The 24,815-nt window shown below is 47.1% G+C and overlaps 4 protein-coding genes across 6 annotated transcripts; 2 read left to right on the top strand and 2 right to left on the bottom strand.

The window, feature by feature from the left end:
* The first annotated feature begins 129 nt into the window (after positions 1-129).
* On the top strand, positions 130-8,134 carry LOC6534029. 2 transcript variants are annotated; one of them, XM_002094680.4, is made up of 7 exons: positions 131-830; positions 910-1,851; positions 1,909-4,029; positions 4,096-4,327; positions 4,386-5,996; positions 6,523-6,807; positions 6,871-8,134. In XM_002094680.4, the coding sequence occupies exons 1-7, from the start codon at positions 795-797 to the stop codon at positions 7,263-7,265; spliced, it is 5,622 nt and encodes a 1,873-aa protein (XP_002094716.1). In that variant the 5' UTR covers positions 131-794; the 3' UTR covers positions 7,266-8,134. The 2 variants fall into 2 exon arrangements, with proteins under 2 accessions (XP_039230627.1, XP_002094716.1); XM_039374693.2 differs by lacking the exon at positions 6,871-8,134 and having other exon boundaries at positions 130-830; positions 6,331-6,618.
* A 1,055-nt stretch (positions 8,135-9,189) lies between these two features.
* LOC6534030 (vacuolar protein-sorting-associated protein 36) lies at positions 9,190-10,657 on the bottom strand. The gene is made up of 3 exons (XM_002094681.4): positions 10,471-10,657; positions 9,681-10,406; positions 9,190-9,626 (listed from the first exon to the last, which is right to left on the bottom strand). The coding sequence occupies exons 1-3, from the start codon at positions 10,564-10,566 to the stop codon at positions 9,249-9,251; spliced, it is 1,200 nt and encodes a 399-aa protein (XP_002094717.1). The 5' UTR covers positions 10,567-10,657; the 3' UTR covers positions 9,190-9,248.
* A 277-nt stretch (positions 10,658-10,934) lies between these two features.
* Positions 10,935-13,821, top strand: LOC6534031 (liprin-beta-2). The gene is made up of 3 exons (XM_002094682.3): positions 10,935-11,358; positions 11,420-12,363; positions 12,423-13,821. Exons 1-3 carry the CDS (start codon positions 11,158-11,160, stop codon positions 13,318-13,320), a joined length of 2,043 nt encoding a protein of 680 aa, XP_002094718.1. The 5' UTR covers positions 10,935-11,157; the 3' UTR covers positions 13,321-13,821.
* Positions 13,822-13,874: 53 nt separating this feature from the next.
* LOC6534032 (AF4/FMR2 family member 4) lies at positions 13,875-21,334 on the bottom strand. 2 transcript variants are annotated; one of them, XM_002094683.4, is made up of 2 exons: positions 18,683-21,334; positions 13,875-16,295 (listed from the first exon to the last, which is right to left on the bottom strand). In XM_002094683.4, the coding sequence occupies exons 1-2, from the start codon at positions 18,738-18,740 to the stop codon at positions 14,134-14,136; spliced, it is 2,220 nt and encodes a 739-aa protein (XP_002094719.2). In that variant the 5' UTR covers positions 18,741-21,334; the 3' UTR covers positions 13,875-14,133. The 2 variants fall into 2 exon arrangements, with proteins under 2 accessions (XP_002094719.2, XP_015050373.1); XM_015194887.3 differs by lacking the exon at positions 18,683-21,334 and adding an exon at positions 16,911-18,057.
* Positions 21,335-24,815: the final 3,481 nt, after the last annotated feature.

Genomic DNA, 24,815 nt, shown 5'->3' on the forward strand with positions numbered 1-24,815 from the left:
AATGACGGTTGGGCGGCTAACAGAGCGATAACAGCGCGCGCCTAACAGCACAATGTGCACGGCAGCCAGTGTGCCCACACCACCAACAGTGCACTGAACGGCGACAATGCCATTCACCGCGAACGATAACGATTGTTGGCATTCGCACGGCACGAATCGTACAGTACATTTACATTGCAAAAAAAAGCATAAAACAAAGTTTTAAAACAATTAAAAGCGAGCAATCCTCGGCGTATTATTAAAGAACCAGCCCACTGTTCGCCCCACAATCGCAGCAGAGCGCGCGACCTTGCTAATTCACGGAGCAGCAGCGCCAGAAAGAGAGTTCGTCGGCAGAGGGGCGCAGAGAGAAAATGTCACGCAAAGCAGCAGCAGCAGTGGAAGTGGAAAAAGAGTGAAGAATCCGCAGTAATCGCCATCGGGATCCGATCTCAGTGTCCTTATCCACCAGTGCAGCGAGTCGCCACACAGACGGGCCGCGGAGCACCCGAAAACGATCCTGATGCGGCACAGCCGACTGCTGAGTGTGGCGAAACTAACCGATGGACATCAGCAGCAGCAGAAGCAGAAGCAGCAGCAGCAGTCAGCGAAAGTAGGAGACAACAACAGAGCCCTGCGTCTGCGGTCCTAGAAATTCGTAACTCGATATTCACTGGCAACACGGACACCTGCTAGCGCAATGCGAATGCCGCCGATCCTGGCCAGGATTGTTCGTAGACTGGTGCTTGGATGTCGTCGGTAATTGGGTGCGCCATCCTCCGTTGGGTCTCCCCTAGCAATCCGCTGGCACCACCATGCAAAGCCTGGACTCCTCATGCCAAGAAGCCGACGTAAGCCCTAGCATTTTTCCATCTAGCCTGGAAGCGAATAATTCTCATTCTCATTTTGCATTTTTTTTTCTTTCGCCAGTTTATTATAAATGACACGCTCAAAAAGTTAAAGGGTTCCAGCAACGCGGACCATGTCCAGGGCCTAGCGGTCCACGCCCACGGCTCGGGCGTCCACCAGACGCAGTTCGTCCAGTACGGCACGTCTGGTGCCTCGCCGCAGCTGCAGCCGCAGCAATCCTACCACCAGCTGCATCCCACGCTCCAGCAGCAGCAGTTCGCCTCCTCGAGCAGCAAATCGTACCTGGAGACCAGCCTGTTGCAGGCTATACCACAGATTCCTGCCCAGCCGCCCATTTGCATCTTCGATGACGACGAGTCCCCCACCGAGGGCACTGGCGGCTCACTGGGCAGTCTGCTCACGGAGCCGACCTCGGCCACGCCCAGCGGCCTGCCCACTGCAATCGCTCCGTCGCCCTCCTCGTGCTCATCCTCCACCACAACGCTGTCGAACTTCAACTCAATCACGTCGCCGTCGCCGGTGGTGCCCGATCTGCTGCTGTCGACGCCGCCGGGCGTTAACTCCAGCCTGAGCAATAGCTCAACGGGAGCGGCCAGTGTGTCCAGCAAGAAGTCCGAGAAGCGGCCACCCTCCGCCAACTCAACAGCCAGTGGCGGCGGCCACCACCTGCACCATCATCACCTCCACCAGACGCACAATCACCATGTCCTGGCATCGCCCACGTCGTCGCCCAGCAAGCGCCAGAAGTCCAATAGCAGTAGCAAGGAGAGCAGCTCCTCTAGTCGCAGCTCAGCTATACCCGCCGCATCAGTCTCCACGGCCACCTCGTCGTCGCAATCAGCGCGCGCTGGCGCCGGCGCTGCCTCCTCAAATAGCAACAGCAAGCCACCTTCCTCCGTCTGCCAGTCGGGCAACAGCAAGTTCTTTAATCTGCACGAGAAAATAAGGGACCTGTACCTACAACTGCTGAGCAACGACCTAAACTACTTTGCCGAGACAGGGGTAAGTATTCCGCCAATCCAAGTCAGACACTTTTGTAAGGATTATTTTCCTCGTCAGCTAAAACAGCGCACCCGATCCTTCACATTGGAGCGGTTGGTGGATCGGGAGAAGCTCAACACGATTGTGGTCAACTTGTATCCCGGCAACAAGGGATACTCGCTGGCCCTGCATTATGACGAGCACATGGTGCTAAATCCGCAAACGAACGAATGGTCCACCACGGACAAGGACGAGTCCTCGGGCGATGCTGCGGGATTGGGTACGGGAACGGGCAGTCATCGAAGTCGCCCCAAGCCACCAGCACAGGACGAGAGTCAAGCCAAGACGGAGGCGGGTCAGGCCAAACACGATTTTGGACTCGTGGAGGTGCTTCGGTGGCCCTACGAGAACGATTTGCTGCTGCAATGCATCGATCGTGAAATGCTGCCGGAGTTTTTAATGGATCTACTCGGAGCGGAGACCGTCAGTTTGTCGGATGGCGAGGGAACACGGGTGTACGCCAAGCCGAGCGTCTTCTATGCCGGCTGCGTTATCGCCCAGATCCGCGACTTTCGCCAGACATTTGCCACCTCAACGAATATCTGTGATATGAAGCACATCCTGCTCAGGCCCACGAACGCCACCCTATTCGCGGAAGTGCAGCAAATGGGCAGCCAGTTGCCGGCGGAAGACAAGCTCGCCCTGGAGAGCCAGCTGGTGTTGGCCACGGCGGAGCCGCTGTGTCTGGAGCCGGATCCCAGCATAGGGAGGCAGGCCATCAACGCCCAGCATCAGCGTCAGCTCTTTAACTCGCACGAACTGCGACGCCAGATGAAGAAGTTCACCCAAACGGCCATCAACCGGAAGCGCAAGCTGGACCAATTCACCCACCATCACGGACTGGAATTGTGCGATTACCTGGCTCGCCTGCGCCAGCGACCGCGGACGGGAAGTAGCAGTGGTGGCGGCAATGCCACCCCCGCCACGGCGCCTTCCAACAATCCGCTGGTGGGGGCCATGCTGTCGTCGTTCACATCGAAGGTGCCCCGGCGACCACACGAGGTCATACGGCCCATTCGTCCGCCCACACTGGAGTATCCCGCCAATCTCAAGGTGCCCGAGCACGTGATCAGCGTGGAAAAGTATGCCAAGGCCTTCGAGCCACTTAACGAATTCAGTGAGGCCTGCAAGGACGGCTGCCAGCCCAACTGTCGTCACAACTTCCAACCGCAACTGGTCGAGGAATACATTCTTGAGACGGAGCGCGAGGCGAGTGAAGGACGGCGGGCTCTATACCACATAAAGCTGTCCATCTTCCAGCGTCCCTCCGATGCAGAGTATCTTGGCGAGCTGTATGTGGACCGAGATTACCGGGAGGGCGAGCGCAACGGCGAGTCGTGCCGCTTTGCGTTGGGCACGCGGGTGCATGCCAATCGATACATTCAGCAGTTCCGCGAGATCTTCACCGAGGAGGGGCGTAAGGCGGTCAAAATCACGCATTTGATACCCGGGCATGTGCCAATTGTGACTCACACGGGATTGACGAATGAGCAGCGGATCCTCTTGCAGCAGCAGCAGCAACAACAGCAACAGCAGCAGCGTCAAGCTCAAATGCAACAGCAACAACAGCAGCAACAGCAAGTCGTTGTGGTCGCCAATCCGCAACAGCAACAGCAACCGCAGCAACAACAGCAGCAGCCACAACAAGCGACACAGCAGTTATCCGCCACAGTGCATCATGTGGCACTGCCGCGACAACAAATAACTCAAAAGACTCTCAATTTGGCTGGAAGTAATGTAATCAATGTACAGCAAAACTTCCGACCGCAATCAACGCAGCAGCAGCAACAGCAAACATACACAATTGAGGCACCGCAGCAGCAAGCTGCAGCGCAGATTGTCCCGCAACAACAGCAGCAGCAGCAGCAACAACACATTCATCTTCAGCAGTTGGCCACCGGCAGCAGCAATTCCTCCACAACAACGCACCAAGTTAGCCTCAGCAATGGTTCCCTGGTCCTTGTGCAACAGCAGCAGCCCCAGCAGCAGTCACAACAGCTGGCCCAGGCCCTGCAACACTCGGGCATAACCATCCAGCCCGCCACCATTCAGCAGCAACAGCAGCAGGTGAAGGGCACTTCCGTGGTGGGGGCCAACTCCGCATTGCGTGCTCAGCTCAACTCAAATGTGCCAATTTTGGTGAGTAGAACATGGTCTTTTAGGCATTTCAAGTCTTTCAATACATTTTACTTTCCTATTTTGTAGCAAACGCAGCTGAAAGTGCAGCAGCAACAGATCATGCAGAAGCAACAGCAACAACAGACAACTGCCACTAGTAACAACAACAACAACAATAATAACAATAACAATATGAACAACAATACGGCCATACATCCGAATCCTGCAATAAACGCCATAGTCAACAGCATCATGAACTCTGCCAACCAGTACCAGCAGCAACAGCAGCAGCAGCAACAACAGCAGCATCACCAGCAATGTAAGTTCAGTGGGATTGCTAAGTAATGCTAAATACCAACCCAAAAATTGCTTTACAGCGGGGAACACGCCAAGCAACAACAATGCTGCAGGTTCCGGCGGCAGCACCAACAACAACGGAAGCAGCACCAGTGCCACCACACTCAAGAACTCCAGCAACGCATCAATTTTGAACCTGCTCAACAGTGCTCCAGCTGCCATGACCAGCACACCCGTGGCCAGTGGAACCTTCACAACCTCCACCGGCCAGCAGCAACCGCAGACACTGACGCTTGTGCAGCACCAGCAACAGGCGACTCCGAACACCGCGGATGCGGCCACTGCTACCTATGTGCAGACCACCCGTGGAACACCCACGCTGGTGAGTACGCAGCGGAAGCAGCAGTCCAGTGAAGTGTTGCAAAATCTGTTGAACGCCAATCGAAAGATTGGCGGTGGAGGCACCACAACGACAACGTTTCGAACAAACTCCGCGGGCAATTTGATAGCGGTCAACCTCAACCAAGCCGGGCAGTCGCACCTCCAACAGGCAGGCGACGGCAGTCAGACGGTGAGAGTGTCCATGTCGGCGCTCGCCTCGCAGTTGGCCTCGCCGCCCGCAGTCATGACAAACCCCACCACCAGCTACACAGTGATCTCGTCGGGCAACAGTGCCGCGGCAGCTGCAGCATGGATTCAGAGCCCAACGGTCCCAGTGCAGCAGCGCATACTGAGCTCCCTGAGAAGAGACAGCACCACAGCGCCGCCCAACGCAATTGTGGTGGGCATGGCGGCTCCATCTCCAGGTAGCGATTCGAACGCCTCCAATGCCAGCGGCTTTGCCGTGCCAAACAATCTGGCGTCCACATCAAGTGGTGGCGGTGGTGGTGGAGCCCTGTCCGCCTTGCTGACCAACGCAGCTACACCCTCGCCATCGGGCTCGGATCACTCGCAGTCGTCGCAGACGCACCAAAACCAAGCTCTGCTGGAGCGCCTAAGCAATGTCACATCAAACGTATCCGCCGTTTCCATGCCACACATGTCGCCGCAACAGCCGCAGCCAACGCAGCAGTTCATCACAAAAACCATCGTTCACTCGCCCGCCACATCTTCGATACACTCGCCCATGTCTAGTCCGCATCCGCAGCCCTCTGCCTCGCCGCAGCAGCAACAACAGCAGCAGCAGCAGCAACAGACCACCGCCACCCTGAACCTGCAGGGCATCAATCTGTCTCAGCTGCAGGGCGCCATGGCTAATTTTGCCGGCCTGCAGAATGTCCAGGTGCAAATACCCGGCTTCACACAGCCGATCTCGCTGCAATTCTCCGGCAATAGTTTGCAGCAGCAGCAGTCGGGGACTACGGCTACTGGTGCGGGCACGGCGCAGGGCCAACAGCGAAGTGTCCTGGTCTCGGTTCCAGTCTCCAGCCAGCAACAGCAACTGCCACACACCATAACGCTGCAGACTCAGTCGGCGCCGCACCACCAGCAGCAGCATCAGCAGACTCAGCAGCAGCATGCCCCACCCACGGGCACCATTGTGAGCCTGCCCTCGTCGGGACCTGGCACTCAGACGGTGGTCATCACAAACAATGCCGGCGGAGCAGTGGCGGCGGGCAGCAGCACCAGTGGCAGTGCGGGCGGCGGTGGAGGATCAGGGGCCACCACGGCCATGCTGACCCTTCCCATTGGTGAGTATGAGAGAAATGCGTTTCTAGTGCAGCGGGCGCTTGCTAAGAATGCTGCACTGTCGTTTCGGCCAGGCCGAAGAGATATTTGTGACTCTGGATCTGGCTTCTTGGTGGGAATCTTTATTTATAATCGGTCCATATTATTTATACGTAACTCTTTTCTTTTGATTGAACATGCTTAATTTTGTTCTTTTCTGTTTCTGTTTCGTTTCTCGTTTACAACATCATACAACACAAACCCGTTAACATCTCGTTTCGATCCCTCATGCAACTAAACTAATCCAATCCAATCCGATTTGTGTGTCTTGTGTGTCCTAACCCCAAATGCCATCAGTTTGAGATTAGAGAGTCCATTATGTATAACCGCAACCATACTGTTCGTACTGGTTTAGCGACCAAGTTGGCGGCTTGGCGGCTTGGCGGCTCCCCGACCTCTGACCTACAACATTTCTCATTGCAACCTAAAACAACAACCAAAAAAAAAATCTCCCCGCACACCCACGTTCTGCTCTCTCTCTGCTTACAGCTCAAATAGTCGGTGCCGGTGTACAGAAACTAAATCCTCAAACAATACGTACCTCAAATGTTGGTGGTGGTATAGGTATCGCCCAGCAAACGGTCCAGCAGCAGACGATCCAGTCGCAGTCGGGCGGCAACAGCACCGCGGCCATCCAGCTGCTGGGCACCATACAGCCGCGTGCCCGCAACGTCCAGGTGGTGGGCACCAAGCAATTGGCCAACAGGCAGCTCATCACCACCCAGCGGCAGATAGGTGGCTCCACGCTCAAGATCGCCACCACACCCGTAAACGGTTAGTAAAAATATATTCATTTCTTCGGACTATTTTAAGCGGATATGTTTCTCCTCCTGTTAGCTGCCAATGTGGTGACCAGCAGCGCCAACCTAACCACCACTCCGATTGTGATGTCCGCGCAGAAGCTGCAGCTGAAGACGGTGAAGGCGCCCGTGCAGCAGCAGCAACAGCCTCAGCAGCAACAGCAGCTGCAGCAACAACACCGAATACTCAACCAGCAGAGCACCGCCACGGTGTCGTCGCAAACACTGCCCAGTCCCAACCAAGTGCAGGTGGCCCAACAACAGCAGCAGCAGCAGCAGCTGCAGCACATTCAGATCGCCGGTAGGGCCACCACCGCCTCGGGAGCCATCAATCAACGGACACTAACGGCTCTGGCGGCGGCCAAGCAGCAGCAACAGCAGCAGCAAGCTGCAGTCAACCGGCGGCGCTCCACCACCGATGCGACCAAGTAAGGGATGTGAACTGCCTGGGATTGAGACGACTGGGACGACTGAGAGATGAAGCTTTAGAGCGAACAAGTAGAAGGCTACGCGTTGTGTATTGCTTGATATTATAGTTTATGGTTACCTCCTAACTATCACTACTATCGTACATTGTATACCCATATAACTATATATGTTTTGATGTGTAATCGTAAGTGTAAATTGCATGGGCAACAGCATGGCAGCTCATAGTTGTGCAACCTAGTTAGGAGCTGGTGCTGGAGCTGAACCACAATCGGCCTGGCCCTGCTCCGCCGACTGCGCTTGTGTTAATTGTGTCCCCCCCGGCAAAAACGAATTAGGTGTAGAGGTCTTAATAATATTTATCTAGTTGTATATACGCATATATATATATTACATATATATATTTATATATATGGAAATTGTTTCAATATGTCCCGCGCCCAATAGCCATTTAAACTACTACAATCTGGCTCCCCGACTCCAGTTCGTTAAGTCCTAAGACTAATTCTTTAAGCGTGCTAATTTTAAGCTGTAAATCAGGGGAGGAGTCGACGGAAACAAAAGGAAAGCAATAATATGAGGAGGAAAATCAAGAGAACACGTAAATTAATTGTAAAGAAATTCTAATTATTACGATTACGATTACGTTTAGCTACGAGAGCATATGAACCGGGGTAGGGGTTCATTTAAGCAATTACAAATATTCATATTGTACTATTAAAATTATTATTGCTAATTATTTAATCGATTGCTTAGCTTAAGTTCACAAAAGAAGATAACACACACACATTTTAGTTTGTAATGTACAATTCGTAGCCTCAACCAATTTAGTACTTCCAATTGCAGAAACATTAAAAACGGAAAGCAAAACAAAATACACAAAAGTCAAAATTTATTTAAACAATTTATTTGTAATAGCGCAATGTACAATGAAACTAGAGACAGGAGCAGCTGAAGGATCATGAAGAAAGGATGGAGTAACGGTTGCCAACTCGAGTCGAGTAATGTGTAAATGTGTCGCTTTGACGAAGCAAATTTGTTTTTCAACTAAGCCAGTTTTTTGTAGATGGACATTATTTATTTAAGTAACGATTTTATTATGTTACTACCGCCTAGAGTGCTGTACTTGTTTAGCATTGTTCGATTCAGCTGCACAGCACAGGACCTAAAGTAAACCTTTCATAAAAACCTTCATAAACCTCTTCAATCAGCAAGAAAAAAAACAGAAATTAACCTCACTACCACTACCCGTATTCCCTACCGTACCCGTACCCGTACCGTACACACTCAAGCATAAACTACTCAATGTTAATATTAAATAATAAATGTGATTTAAGATGAATAAACGAAATAGAAAACATGGTACTACGTAAACCGAATGAATAATTGAAACGAAGCATAACGAAGTGGGAAAATGCTACTCAAGCACAGCGATGCAAGCAACTGGCCAAAAACCTGAGTACGAAAGTTAAATAGATGAGTGGTAATGCTAATGAGACATACTCGTATACGTGTGGTCTGATCAAATGGTTATTGAAACGTAATTCAAAGATTTATTAATGTAATGCGGAGCAATCTAAGCGGCAGCATAAGATATTTATATATGTAAACACGAAAACCACTATTAATATAAATGTGTAATTTCAATTCAATAACTGCTTATCAAAATACCTGACTGTAGAAACTTTTCATTAAACTGATTACGAATAAAACTCTTGAGAAATACTAAACAAAAATTAAAGTAATTACGAATAAATCATTATAACATAATGAAGCGCCGACAAAGTCAAAGCAGAAGCTCCGTTAATCAATAAAGTGTGAAATGAAATTTAAACCTCAGTCTTGTCATTTCAATGGAGCTGAAAGTGGTAAGAATCTTATATAAAGTTTATGCCTACCGGTTTCCTACTTAAAACTCCTTCCTGGCATATTTAAATAAAAAGTAATAATTCTTTATTAAGCATAACAACAAGCACATACACTACGAAATTAGTCCCGGCCCAGCAGCAGATTGGGATAGAACCGTAGTCCCTCCACGGACTCGTCGCGACACACCTTGCCCAGACGCTCGGCCACTAGCAAGCGCTCCTTGGCCAGCAGTAGTGAGATTCCCAGCTGTTTGGCCAGCTCCTCCACAGCCAGTGACTCGGCAGCCTCCACCTTCTCCAATGTGTCAACGGCAATCAGGGCATCATCGTGCGACTCCAGTTGTAGCACTCTAGCGCCACTGGGAAAGCTGCGCAGGCGTATAGGACCACTGAGCTGTTCGCAGGCGTGCAGCAAGTCCTCAGGCGAAAGCAGTTCCAGTCCACGAGCGCGGTTCACACGACAGTAGACGTCAGCCAGGGACATCATACCACCCTGCTCCTAAGGGGTAATACTGGGTCAATACAAAGTTTAACTTATTAACTGCCTTCTTACCTCGATAGGATCTAGCAGCATCTCGCAAATCTGGCGGGCCAGGCTACTGAAGTACGCCGAATTGCTGGTAAAGTTGTCCCGCGTGACGGGATCATCGATACCCAGGCTCATGAGGTAGGATTTGAAGCGCACCGTTTCATCGTCGGATATTTCTCCCTTCTGCTCGCGTATCTTGCTGCTAATTGTCTTGGACACTCCCACCATGTCCTTGGCCATGGCCATCAGAACACTAAGATCCTGAAAGGCCAAAGCTATGTTCTCATCCGTGGCCTTGGCCTTTGCCTCCAAGTGCCGTTCGATGCCGCCAATGCCTGTCCTCTTCTGAATGCGTGCCAGCCTATCGTTGGCAGGCTCCGAGGTTGGACTGCTAGCCGCGCCATTGATGATGGTTTCGCTGGTCAAGAGGATTTCCCAGACACGGGCGTTCAGAGTCTCCCGCAAGGCACTGTGGAACTCGACGCTTAGGCCATTCTTTCCGGACAACTTGATGTGGGTGGCGCGACTGGTGTCCAGTGGACCGGGTCCTTTGTCCAACGTTGGTGGATGCAGATGCATGATTATGCGGGTCTTGCGGCCAAAGAAGTTGGAGGCAGTGGTCTCCTCGCTGACGGATATCACATAGCTGAGTGGCAGGCAAAGAGTTACGGCGGCCCGGGCAATCTCTCCAGGGCGACCCCAAAACAGTCGGTGTGTGGTGAGCACCACTTCGCCGTCTTCAAAGTCCGTCTGAAAGGATTGAACCCACAAGTTACAACCGGTTATGGATTGTGTGAATTCGCTAGCTGCTCACCTTTTGGTCGCCATCGTATATTTTCACCTTGTTGTCGCGACTGACGAAGGATTCATTGGGACTCAGACGGGCCTCCACATAAGCGAAGCGATTCATTTCGGATATTTGTTATTTTATCCTTGGTGTTTGTTTTGTTGTGACATTGGCTGGAGATGACACATCTTTCGTGACTCCCCCGCTCCACCTGCTTATTAGAGATGGCATCTAGTTTGTACAGTAGGTATCAGGTATGGTAACCCAAATATATACACAAATATAATGTATACACATATCTTATATATTTATATTGATGTGGTTGTTTAAATAAATCTATTTAAATGTTTTTAAACATTTTTCTACGTACCTTAAAATATATTAAGGAGTGCATATATATTGCCTTAAGAAAGGCAAATAAACAAACAACCAAAAAACTATCGGCCTGTTGCTCCTACAATCGAACGGTCGCTGACTATCGATAAGTGGCTGGGCTGGTGCGGGAAGAAGAAGCAGAACGCTGCAGCAGCTTCTATTTTCGTGATAGTTTTCCCCAATTAGTGCTGAAATTAATAACCATAAATGCCATTTTACCCCAAACAAGTGCGAAATGACGAGCCTTGCCTGACCTGCTTACATAACAATGCACTAGTCGCGCAATAAGCACGCCACACATCGATCACCTGGGATTAGCGAGACTTTGATTTGGACTTCATGGCGACTGTGGCGGAGGGCAGCAAAATGCTCGAGGCAGCCCTACAGCAAATGGACGGCCTGATATCGAGCACCGCGACGCAGGCGGGATCGGTATCTATATCCGGAGCAGGGTCTTCCCTGACGTTTAGCGAGCGAAACTTAATTTCGGCCACCAATGTTTTGTCAACAGCTAAGACTTTGGCTCTGGCCCTGCAACAGGTGAGTCACTCTGAATAAGATAAGGTCGAGACACAGAGGGCTTACAGGCTTATCGTTTCAGGTTGGACTGGCTGCTCCAGCCCCGGATCCTGTCACGGCGGCAATTATCAGCGACTGGCTGGAGACGCACATTCCCCGTCAGGATTCCGACGAGCGGATGCGTCGCCTGCAGCGGGATAAGGAGGGCTTAGCCCTGCAGTATCAGATGCTGGCGGAACGGGTGTCCGAGCAGGCGGACAAGATCATCGAGCTGGAGGGCCTTATAACGGAAAAGAGCCAGCAATTGTGCACCAAGGAAGAGCAGTTGCAGCGACAGATGATTTCTCGCTCCGCCCTCGAGACGCAGAAGCTGGAGCTAATGAGTGCCTTAAGTGAACTAAAGCTGCACCGCACAGCCTTAGAGCAGGCCAACGATGGAAGTAGCGCTATATCCGCCAGTATCCCCTACGGCAGCTTGAGCAATATAAACCAGAAGGCCTTCATGGGATCCCCCAAGACGCCGCCCTCTGCACTGCGCCATCAGATCAAGCCGCAGTTCCACAGCCTGCCACGATCGCATGGCAAGTTGCTGAACAACAATAACAATCGTGCCTTAGACGTCAATGCCAACAGCAGCGGCAAGCAGCGAAACGTGGCCTTCGCCTCGAACGAACATATTTTAATTGATGACAGTCATCATCAAGCGGAGGATGCTATGACATCCAGCTTCATGTCGCAGTTCACACCCTCACCAAAGCTGAGGGAAAGATCTGCCCGCGGCTTGCGCAACATACTTGGCAAGCTGCGACGCAGCAATAGCAGCAACTGCGAGCTGACCGCCTTGGAGCAAGCAGAGCCGGAGTTCCGACGAGGCGGAGCACGAGCTACCGCTGGCGGTCGAATTGAGTGGAGTGCCCAGACGCCATTGTTCGGTGAGAATGAAAAGCATTGGACCACGTGGGGAGCGCAGGAGGTGTGCAATTGGTTGGCATACATGGGTCTAAGCTGCTATGAGGACAATTGCAGGTAAGTTTGACATCAATAATAACGATAAACCAGTTACTATGTAAAATTTTCATTCACAGAAAGTGGCTGAAGGCCAATCCATCTGTGTCGTTCTTCACCGCCTCGCCTGTCGACATCGAACGAGAGCTAAACCTTAAGATGCCACTTCACCGGAAGAAAATCTTGTTGGCCATCGATGACCTTACTGGGAAGGAATTTGATGACCTAACACTAAAGGCATCTTGCTTGGATGTGGCATGGGTTCTGCGCTGGCTGGATGACATTGGCTTGCCCCAGTATAAGGATTACTTTATGCAGGCCAAGATCGACGGTCGAATGCTACACCGCCTCACGCTCGAGGACCTGTCCCAATTGCACGTCAGCTCTTGTTTGCACATAGCCTCTTTGCGAGCGGGAATCTTATGCATGCGTCGTTTGTCGTGGAATGCGGAAGGTCTCATACGACGCTCCATTAAGGTGGTCAGTGATGATGAGGCCGCAGCTATTCCTGACAGGGACAATGTAGAGCTGTGGACAGCGCATCGCATAATGGGATGGCTGCAGACTATCGACCTGTCTGAGTACACGCCCAATCTGCGTGGTGCTGGTGTCCATGGGGCTCTGATGCTTTATGAGCCGCGCTTCAATGCGGACTTACTTGCCGACCTGCTGTCGATACCACCCAGCAAGTCCCTGCTGCGTCGTCACCTGGCCATGCACTTTAAGGAGCTAGTCGGTCGGCCAGTGATCTTGAGCAAGCGAGATGCCGAATCGGCACCCGGGTACCAACCGCTTAACATTACAGCCAAGCTGAAGCCGGTGAAACGCACTCAGTTTTCGTTAAAGCGTCGCAAGAGTTCCAAGGGCCAGAGTGACGTGGACTGGACGGAGTACGTGTGTCCCATGAATGCCAGGGTGCCGGAGACGTATCTTGCTGATGCGCCTAAGGAGCATGAGAGCTCAATGAGTTCGAACTAATGACGAAGTCGAAAGGCGCACAAATCGATTGAAAGCAAATAATATGTTTTTTAGTTGTAAGCCCAAGTCTGGCCAAGGATCCCAAACTGAATGAACTGCCACCTGAACCAATTATGCAACCAAATCCACAAATTGACAATATTAGTGAGAATTTATCTGAACACGGGCACGCCCAATCTTCCAAACATCTTTCGAATGAATTTGAGTCAAAATTCTTTCGTCGACCTAAGCATACCAGCAAACATTTTGGAACTTTTTATATTATCTGTAACTAACATTTAGGCTAATCTGGAAACGAGATGCAATCACATCTTCTAAATAAGCATATAACGCATAACGATGATAACGATAAGTATTCGCAATGGCATTGAAACGACCTTGAGAGCGAGCATAACCCCTATAGACTTATCGCCCATTTTGGAGTTTATCTTTTGTACTAACCCGTAACTGTATTGACGGATATTTTGTAAAATACATACTACGATGCCTTTTACAACCAAACAAGTGTTTTCCAATGTTTGTACATGATAAGTCGATCACTATCTACTGTTGTGTATGGTTAAACATAGAGTTTATTTGTTAACAATAACATTTTATTAGGCACTAGAAAAACTGATGAACGACTAGGAAGCGTGGCTGAGGATCATTGATCGCGTTGTTGGACAGCCCGCGTGGACGGAATCGGCATGGATTGCTGTGCTCCACCCTCAACTGGCAACGCCCACCGAAATTGGGCCGGCCATTAGCTGGTCTTAAACTTAAATCTTTGGCAGTGCTGTGTGTGGCTGTTTCCTGGATGTCCTTAGGGGAACTCTATGTCGTCTGGTTGGCGGTTTGGGTTTCCAGACCCGAGAGCCTATCCTCCCGAGAAGCGCTCTGGTGCTTGGCCAGATCGCTCTCGGGTATGTGATCCTTCCAGTTGCGGAAAAGGTAACGCGTGAACTTCTTTAGTTGTCTGAATTTGCAATAGGTAGCCCCTTCGGCGGATTGAAGCTGCTGGGTTTGGATGAGAAAGCCTTTCTCCTTGAAGGTTTTCTCCAGCTTCTCGCGCTGCTTCGATCGCCTCGAAGATCTTCGTTTACGTTCGCTCTCTGAGGAGGACTTGCTTTGCGTGTGTCCGGGGCACACAGCTCCGGGCATGGGACTTTGGGAGCTGGAGCACTGAGAGGCTGGACTATGTGGCGCTACGGCAGTCACCAGATGGTTACTGCTGGGCAGGATCAGCGTTGAGGTGGGCGACTCCGGCGATATGTGCAGCAACTCTGGACTGAGGTCCGTCGATGGGGCTGGAATATCCACATAGAGCTTCTCCTGACCCTGCCCCGGCTGGTGGTGCTGCTGCAGCTGTTGCTGCTGATCCCGGGAGATGAACTCGTAGCCTCGCATGGTCTTGTCTCCGGTGCCGTTGTAGTACCGGTAATTGCCCTCCGCGTCCACCGAGAGCATCTTCTTCTCCTGCAGCGTGGGCTTGGCACCGCCGGTGAACTTAAACTTGCAGATGCTCACCTCGTTCGAGGGACTCGACGAGTGCTCGGCGGGCATGGGCGGGATGAAGATGGCTGACCGCTTTCTCTTCCGCATGGCCAGGGGCGTAGTCTCATTGGCAAAGAAGCCGCTTGGTATCGGAATCTTGAGGGATAGCTGGTTGTCCTTCTCGATGGTCTCCAAGGGCACGGGCAACCCTCCCAGGCTGCAGGACTCCACCAGCTGCTGGTAGTACAGCCCGACTGGCTGGAGGAGCAACTTGGCTGCTGTCAGGGGCTGTTCCTCGCTGCCTGCCAGCTCCAAGGTCAATGGTTTCACCGTACTAAGTGGTGTGGTCCGATGGGAGGAGCTGCCGCAATCCGTCGTCGCAGTGGTCGTAGTTGGTGTAGTCCTCGGCTTCTCACTGTCGCCGCTGGAGATGGAGAAGCGATCGCCGCTCTGGTCACGCAGGCAGAGATTCAGCGGCTCCTCGGGTGGCACCGCAATCGTGGAGGTGGACGCCGGCGGAGCAGCACTGACCGGCATCGCAGGCACAGATGCTGGAACAATGGTGCCGTAGTTTTTGTAGATCAGGTGGCAGATGTCCGCCTTCTTGGGCTTTCGACCACGACGTGGCTTGTAGTTATCCAGCGTAATCTCACCCATGTAAGGCAGATCGGCGTACTTTAAGGAGTTCCGCTTGGAGGCGGTGGGTACCTCGGGACCTTTGGCCGGCACCGCTGACGTCGCTGCGATGGGGGAGGAACGCGAGGTTGGTGCTCCAGCTCGAGGAGTGGACGACTGCTTCTGCTGCTGGCGCTCGGCACTGCGCTGGATCTCGGCTATCTTCCGCAGCCAACTGCGCACGTTCTCGTGCGCCTGACTCGGCGGAGGAGGTGGCGGCGGTAGCGCTGGTCTTGGTGGCTGGCGACCCTGTGTGGCCTCGTAATGCGCGGCATACTCCGCGGGCAGAGCTTGGTGATGGAAGCGAAGCTTCATGGCGCCCGCATCGCCGCGCCTTCGTGATCGGCTTTGGCCCTGGCTGTGCACTGGCCTAGCTGTCTTTTGTGGTGGTGCTGTGGGTGGCTGCTCCTGCGCCGGCTGCCTGTTCGTCTTCCGGCTGCCCATCAGCAGATTGGCCTTCAGCTGCTGCTTGGTCAGCGGACTGCAGGTGCCATTGTGTGGGGTTTCGTGGCCGGCACTTTTGCGGGCCAGTAGCGTCTTGAAGGGATGGTCCTCGTCGTGGGCATCGTTGGTGGCTCCATGCGAGATCAGTGGGTCGTCGGAGCCCTGCAGCAGCAGCCGTGTGCTGTTCAGATCCAGACGCAGTTGTGGGTGCTCGGGCGTGGGCAGCCAGCACTCCAGGTCGGGATCGTGCTCCAGCTTTATGTTGGGTAGCAGCTGGTCCAGATTGTTGGTAGCCGGGGCTACTGGACCCAGCTCTCCCCTATCTGCGTTTCCGTTAAGGTCGCAGATCCTTGTAAGTTCCTGCATGCTGATCCTGATTTCGGCTAAAATTAAGTAAGAGAATATAAGTTAATTATTGTCCATGAATAATAATATCTATAAAATATATTATAAAAGTATTTTCATTACTAGTTAAATTGTTTTGATAACTATTGATAACTATATATCAATGCTTTTCCGGAATATTAATATGGAATACACTAATCCTAACTAAGCCGCCATTTCAACTGTCAGAAGTTAGAGGTAAATATAAAACGAAGGAATACGTTGCGTATACGCGATGTGAGTAACTCAAAAAACACGTTGTGTTGTTATTTTGATGATCGCCGGCAGAGGAGCACGTTCACGGAGACGGATGAGGAGGAGAAGGCTGCTCAATCTGAAATTTCTCTCTCGATCGGTGGCCAGCACGGGAATTCTATTTAAATGTCCAAGAGGAACTGGCAAGTGGCGCTCTCTCAGGCAGAACACACACACACACACAAACGCACACCGAATTTTGCCCCGAAACCGAAATGTTGTTTTTGTGCATGAAATTCGATTCCCTGGGCTAAAAGCATGCCCATAAAAGGCCTAAAGGCCCGGCCTGAATGGATGCGAAGGCTATGTGCTGTTTCCACTTGTGGAATAACGAGGAGTGATCGAAGACTAGTATTTACCTCGCTATTCGATCGTTTGTACTTTTGTAAGGTGCCCTGGATGAAAATGAATATCGTCTGTGTGTGGTTCCCACTTCGGTTCAGTCTTGGCTCAAGCTGTCCTGGTAATGCCCGGTGATTGAGATCACCTTCAAATGGCCACGGTCCACGGTCCACAGGTCACTTCACGCTGCCAGTGGCAGTTGGTCGACGGGAATCGCCGCTGTGCGCGTGCACATCGTGTTGACATCCAAAACGCAACTAGTTGCGGGAAAGCCGAGTCGCGGAAAGCATCGCTTCTTCGGAATATGCTCCTTAGATGGACCGCCGCGGAGAGCACGCCCCACACACAATAGAGGAAAATAGCGCTGACGGTCGGTCGGTTGGCCAAGTGAAAATCAAATCAAATTCCGCCGCTCTTCGGCGGAGATGCGTTGTTGTCGCTGCTCGACACCGATGGATGTCGTGGTCCGTATTTAACGCCAAAGACGAAGCTATTTCGTGTGTGTTCATTTTTAGAAAAATCCAACTTGTTGCCGGCCATATAGAAGACCCCTCACCACACGGCCAGGTCCGCAACGCTACGCAGAATGCGGCAGCCAAAAACAACCAAGAAATTCTGACCAAAAAAAAAGGAATTATATTTTTCGCTGTTTTTCATTCATGGGCCGCCTGTCCGCCAACTTGTTTATTGTATCAACGGATCAGGGTGAAAACAAATTGCTTTTGTTTCAGTTTCTCCCGCAGCCGAGCAGAGGGTGTGTGCTGTCGAGGGTATCCCCTGGTCGATCAGTGCCCCTACTTTTTATAGCTCTCTTTCCTAGCATCCATGCGTATATGCGATCGCTCAGTTTAATGGTATTTTATTTATAGCACCTGGCTACTTCGGGTTAGGGCAACTAAGAATCGCCTGCGCCTCTTTCGGATTATGATTTTTCGGGTAAGGTAGGGAAAGGAAAATAAGTGAAATGAAAAACATCTCCCGAAATAGACAACGGATCGAGGCGGATCCTCTATTTTGGGCTGCGCACATGGCAATATAGGTCATCTTTGGCTCTAACTGGAGTGGGTGCACAGAGAGAAATGAAGGTAATAAAGAAATAAATTTAAAAAATTGTAAGTTTGGAATTCCAAAACTTGGTTAAACTAAGGGACCCCCATCGATGGAAAAAATTTAAAAATTGTTGAACATTAACTGTCGTCTATCACCCTGATATAAATAAATAAATATATGACTTAAAAAATTTAAGTAAAGCATATCTGTATTAAACCTTAGAAACCAATAAAAACCGGTCGTATTATTAAAAACAAACATAATCATTTTTTAAGTATACAAAATTGTCCCATTAAAACAACACTCACATGCAAGTTCTAACCATGATTGATATGAAATGACACGGAATGATCTTCTATATTAATTTTTATATATTTACTTGCGTACAGATAAGTATGACGGCATTGCTGTGAGTGGCTGGTTTGCGTTTGTTTTATTTATAATAAATTATTTTGATCTGTCATGATTGGCAAACTGAATGCTGGTAACTCAGTGATATTTGGTCATGGTCTGATCACTAATTACTTTCCCCACTGCGCAAAATACGTGAAGATAACAGAACAAAACGCGGATTATCAGAATGCAAAGCACAATGCAAAAGCCACTATCCAAATGCGAATAGACGCCTTTTGGGGCGGCGTTCTTCAAGCTACGCATTTGGCCGTGCCAAGACGATAAGACCCCTTATTGAACAGATCACTCAATCATAATAATAATAATAACAATTATTAATACCTACCCGCTTTAAGCTGCAAAGAATGGCATTCCCGATCGATCGCTTGTCGACTGTTTCGCATCGCGTGCAAGATCGAACTTCGCAGAGATCACTGTGCAGCCGGCGATGATGATGATGACGCTGTACCGCTGGCAGTGCCAGTGGCAGTGGCAGTGGGTGGTCGAGTTTTTCGCGAGCTGCAGAAGCTTTACATTCTACAGTTGGTTAGACGGCGGTTAGACGGCAGTCGGCAGTCGGCAGTCGGCAGTCGGCGGTAATTGGCAACCCAGAACCGGAGCTTACATCACCATCAGATCGGCCAGCGGCGGCGGAGTTCAACCTACGGATTACGAATATTGCACATCTATTTGGCAGTTGCGAGTCTGCAGCAGCTGCTGCTGCTTTTTCTGCTGCTATCTGCTAGCATGTTTATTGAGCGACACTGGCGGCAGTCAATATCTGCTTACGCGAACGAACATATTTGTATTTATGGCCATAACTGCCACTTCAATCGCCCACGCGCGGCTTGCTAACCTGGCTTGAAGCAAGTGAACAACCATGTCACTTGCGAATTCTAGAGACCAAGTCTTTTGTCTGGCCTTGTCTCAAGTTCACACCATATCGCCATGTAATCCCCTGGGACTCTCACTCACTTCACTTCAGCCATAATTTTCGCATGAAAATTTTGAATTTAAATTTTTATGTTGACTTGCCGCTTAGAACACGCGAGCCCATATGCAAATGCTTGGCTTGAAGAGGCGAACTGCCGCTCGATCCGCGATTTCCATTCAAATCAGATTCGTTTTCGTTCTGTTGGCCAACTCGGCCAGGTGGCCAATATTTTGTAAGCCAGCACTGCCACATCGCTGGATTCAGAATGAAGAGAGAGAGAGAGAGAAACAATGGGGCTAAATGATATTTTTATGGTAAAAGTTTATTATTTGCAACTTTATTTTTTAGTTTCTTTTTTGTGTTTTTGTTTTCATGTTTAAATGTCTATAAAGTATATATAATATATATTTCTGCATTTTTTGTGGTTTGTGTTTTTTGTTAATTTTTTTTTAGTTTTTCATAATTTTTTTGTTTGCTTTGTTTTGTTTTATTTAACTTGCCAGTTGTTCTTTGTTTATATACCTATTACACATTTGCATAAGTTTTTGTGTATAATAATTATTATTAATAATAATTTAATTGTTGTAATTATAACCATGGTTTATAATCTCCTCCGATTCTCTATATCCAATTTCCTGCTCCTCGTTTACTATAAGTCCCCGCCTCACCTATCATCAATGCGCTTATGTCGCCCCATCAGCGACGCCCAGTTTTTATTTTATTTTCATTTTCATTTTTATTTTCATATTTATTTTTATGTTTGGCAAACGAAACAAAATGTACACTGCTTGCCCATATTTTGAAACTGGCAATAATTAATTAATACTAGGGTGGTTGATATTTCTGTTATTACGATTTATACCTCCATCTCATCTATCCCATCCATCTCATCTTATTGTTAGCCTCTCGCCGCGCTCTGGATCTAACTAATCTGCCTTTGCTCCTACTGGTTGGTTACGCTTGGATCAGTGTGCTCCGGATTGGATTATGGCATTATGGCAGATCTTAGGTCTTGAAGCAGATTGATCGTAAATGAACCTGTTTGGTTTGGGTGTCTAGGATGGTGGCGGCTTCTTTAATCGATCGGTAGTTATTGTTACTGTAGTATGTACTCATCTATTATTATGCTGGGTTTATTTATGTTGTATCCTGCAGTAAGTCGCATAAATAATGTTTAAAATATACTTCTGTTAATAATGCTTTAAGTATTAAAATATTTATAGTTTTGTCCATAATTAATTAATAGTTTTCTTGTTCGATAGCATTTACTTGTGTTGTGGGCTTCCAGCCAATTTCCGCGTGGCAATGCATCGCGGAAAAGGCCGATTGAGTATATATAGATATATATCTGTATTGTTTTTTCGGTGTTTACTTTCATCCTTTTGTTTTAATGAACGAATGCACAATTTTACACACTTCGCCATTCTGGTTTCATTATTCATAGATTGTATTTAATGTACACATATGTATAGTAGATAGCGTATATTTCTATAAATAGTTATATAAAGACCTTTTTCTTGCTATTATAAATGATTTACTTAATTGTTCTTCACTTCTGCTCCTCTCCTCCTCCACTTTGTTTTTCGATCAACTACTTTTGACTATTACATCCTTAGCATCGTCCCCGTTAGTTCGGCATTTGATGTGTGTAAATATAAATTTTGTCATATTTAATATATGTATGTGAGTATGCATGTTATAGCTGTGTGTGCATGATTCTGATTCTGCCCTTGTTTCCGCTTCAATTGTGATGAATTTATTTGATTGAATTGAATGTTTAAAGTGAGAAATGCTCGATCTGTGTATAAAGTGCATTCGATGTGTGAACTGAAAGCTAATTCAATGGAATACTATAGAAAAACTCTTGAACTGTTCCGGGCTCACAGGGCCAGTGATCCTGTTTATCCTCTATTTATATTTTATTCTTTTTGATTCTGAAACCATTTTACATTTAACAGTTAATTCATGTGTTGTTATTCTTGATTTCGCCTCGTTTTGCTTTTGTTTTCTCTATCGAACTTGAAATCCCTTTTGACAGATCTGAAAGGAACTGATCACGAATCGTGTTGGGTGTCTCGGAATCGGTTTTGCTTTAAATGAAATGATAAGAAATCTTTATCTGCATCTGTCTGTCTTTACATTTATGCTACTAGTATTAGGTGCAAGTTGTCTTAATTTAAAATTTCCGTTTTTTAATTTTAATGTTAGGTTTTTACTTTTGTTTTCGTTTGTGTTTCTCATTCACATTTTGCTGCTAATTTCTTATTGTTTTCGTTAAAGGTGCTCTTCAAAAATCTCAAATAATGGATTGTTGGTAATCATTGCTAAGTAATTGTATTTTTGTGTGAACTTGGTTTTGGGATCGTTTAAGACGGATGTAATTACATACATAAATCTGAGTCTGGAGCAATTGCAAATCATTCAAATGTGAGGATAAGTTGCCAAAATCAAATCACATGCCGTTTTGCTTACGTGTGTGTGAGTGTTTGTGTGCTTGCATAATGCTAAATACGGACGGATTTCTAAACGGAAAGTATATAGAGTGTACAAAGAAGCTGTAGCTGTAGTACTGCATCTGAGAAATAGTTTCTGAAACGCATCTCAAGCTACACTCAAAAAAATTCCAAGTGTAATATGTGTCCATCTGATGTGTTGATGCTAAAATCTAGACTAGCAACTAGTTTTTTTTTTTGTTTTTCAATAATATGCAATAATTCAACCCTTTGGTTCGGGTTTCTGTTTGAGGGGCTTTATACTATATACAATATAAATTCGCTTTGACCATTTGGTTTTATTCGATTAGCCTGCTGCCAACTGCATGAGTTATACATATACTCGTACATCGTATGTATCTCTGCAACTCGTACCTCGATCTAACATTTGGCTAAGTACTAAAAGATAACAGTTTTATCTACAAAAAATAACTTTTGGGCCTTTTCAACGCCAATATCTCCAGCCGTACACCTATGCCTCCCATATCATTCCATCCGATCCGATTCGGTTTGTATAATTGCAAAATTGGTTTATAATGCTTGGTTGACCTTAGCTCGCTAATAAATCTTTCTTTGTTCATAGTAATAGTAATAATTGTCATAATAATAGTATTATAATATATCGTCTATATAAGTACGACTAGTTTCTGCTTTTAAAAATGTTTCAATTTCTCCCTTTTCATTTTGTTTTCATATTTTGTTCTTGTTGTTGTTCTTTTTGTTGTATTTTAAATGCACTTTCTGAGCTTTCTTACAAGCGCCGCCAATTATTGTTGCTGTTTTTGTTATATTCCTATAGCTACTATAGCCTTTCCATTTCCCATCTATGCCCATGGTTGATGATACTCTAAAGATCTAACCCTATGCCTATCCAAGCGAAATCTAGTTGGTAAGCAAAGCTTCAAAAGTGTGTCTCCAGCTTAGAAGTATGGTATTGAAAAAAGTGCGGAAGCTTTGAGGGAAATTATAGTACAAATGAATTGAAATGCTTTGGTTCAATACGAAATGATCATAGGTTATATGATAAGTTTAGTTTCTATTTATATTTAACTGCATGTATTACCCTGTATCCAATATGTCCTTCTGGTGATTCTATTAAAACCAAACTAAAAATGCACTATATCAAAGGCAAAATGTGTTAGGCTTGGCAAAAAGATATGCACCCTACCCTTTTCATCCTACCTATCGATTAATCGATCAATCGACCTACATTCCTCGTCCTTCTGCCTTTTTTGGGCCCTTATAACTGTGTCTGTGTGTTGGTTGGCGTGTTGATTGGGTGTCCTTGTAGGTGTAGTTAGAAAACTAGTGTATGCAATTTTGGTAAGTCCTTGGTTATGGTGGGGTTAAGTGCTTGTCTCTATCGTTATTTATCGTTATCGTTATCGTTAGCATTAGTTTAGTTTTACTTTTACTTTTACGTTTACTTCCGTTTAAATACCTGCAGAAAAGTGTATCTAAATATATTTTGATTAGTAAGTTCTAAACTTGGACTCCAGTGTTTTTGGTTGTTTCATGTTCTTTTGTTTCCGTGTCAGTGTCGTAAGCTTCATTCACTACTTTGTCTAACCTTGTCATTAACTAGTATATATAATATATTTGTGTATAGTATATATAATAAATAAAGAAGTTAGTTTTTATTAGTAATGCCTTGTATAGAGTAATAAACATTCTATAAGAATGCCACATTCCGCATTTTGTATAATAAAAATACATTATGCGTAGGACAAAATCTATTCGCATAATAGATTAAGTTTAAGGAACGATCATCGATAAGAGACTTCATTTTCATTAGTAATGTACAATGCTTATTCTTAGTTTAGCGCTACTCTTAGCTGGCTACAAACGAAAAAAGGAATTCAGAAACAGAAATCAAAGAAATCAGGAGGAAATGCAATGCCAATGGGGTCCCTTCGATTTCGTGTCTCTTTGCCACCAGCTAAACAATTTGAGAATCGCCGAGAAGACCGCCAAGTTATAGACTACGGTTCGCATATCCGCGTACTTGATATGATGCGTGTGTATGTGGTGGTAGTTCGTTGTGTGCTTTTTGTGTGTGTGTGCGTACAATTTTGAGATAGTGAAGACGCGGAGTATGACGACGCTAAATGCAGATTGTAGCTTTAAAGGATGTTTTCTGGCACTAAACTGGATTTTGGCAAAAATTGCAAAGAAATGTGCCAATTTTCATATCCCCTCAAGCGAGATGGGCGAAACCTGTCCATTTTTTTTTAGTTATGTGCTTGTTATCTATGGTTTATGTCTAGGAATACTTTAATTTTTACGAGTTCCAATTTTTACACTTTATGCTCAAGGTACAATTGTCTTTTCTATTCGTTAAGTTTAATATGAATTCGACATGTTTTTTTGTTTATTATTTAATTAGCTTTCTTGTTTCTCGTTTTTTGTTTGCTTTCATCACATTTCATTTCGAATTTGAATTAAGCGACTTAATTGTTCCTTTATATTGTATTTTTATTCGTTTATCGATTTAATTTTGATTTGGCTTTAGTGGTTTCTTGTTATCACCGCTCTTTAAAATGATCATTAAAATCAAAACTAAGCGCAAACGATAAAAAATTTGATTTTGTTCACATTTTTTTGTTAAATGTTCGTGTCACAGCCCTTTTCGTGTTTTGGTTTTTGTTTTTAGTTTATCAAAATATACTTAAGGGAGAACATGGGTAAACGATATTCAAATTGGAGGGGAGGGTATTATGCCAAATTCTCAGTCCTCTGTTTCGGGTTGGGATTGTGTGTTTTTATTTTTTGTAGGGGGGTATGTGACCTAGTCTGTCCTGGTATCTGCCAATTGAAATGAATCAAAAGCCGGATGTCACAGACGCGTAAAATAATGAGAAAATAAAACAAGTTTGGTTGCTTTGTATTTTGGTTTTTCAATTTGTTTTCTCTTTTATTTGTTCTGCTTCTCTTGGTTTAGTTTAGTTTATTGTGTGTTATGCTTTAAAAATAATAGTTACGATAATTTAGGGTTTTAGTATCCTTCCTCTTGGTATATAATTTGCATAATTTTGCCAAAATCAGTTTAGCAC

Source organism: Drosophila yakuba, chromosome 3L (assembly GCF_016746365.2).
Source record: "Drosophila yakuba strain Tai18E2 chromosome 3L, Prin_Dyak_Tai18E2_2.1, whole genome shotgun sequence".
Taxonomy (NCBI): Eukaryota; Metazoa; Arthropoda; class Insecta; order Diptera; family Drosophilidae; genus Drosophila; species Drosophila yakuba.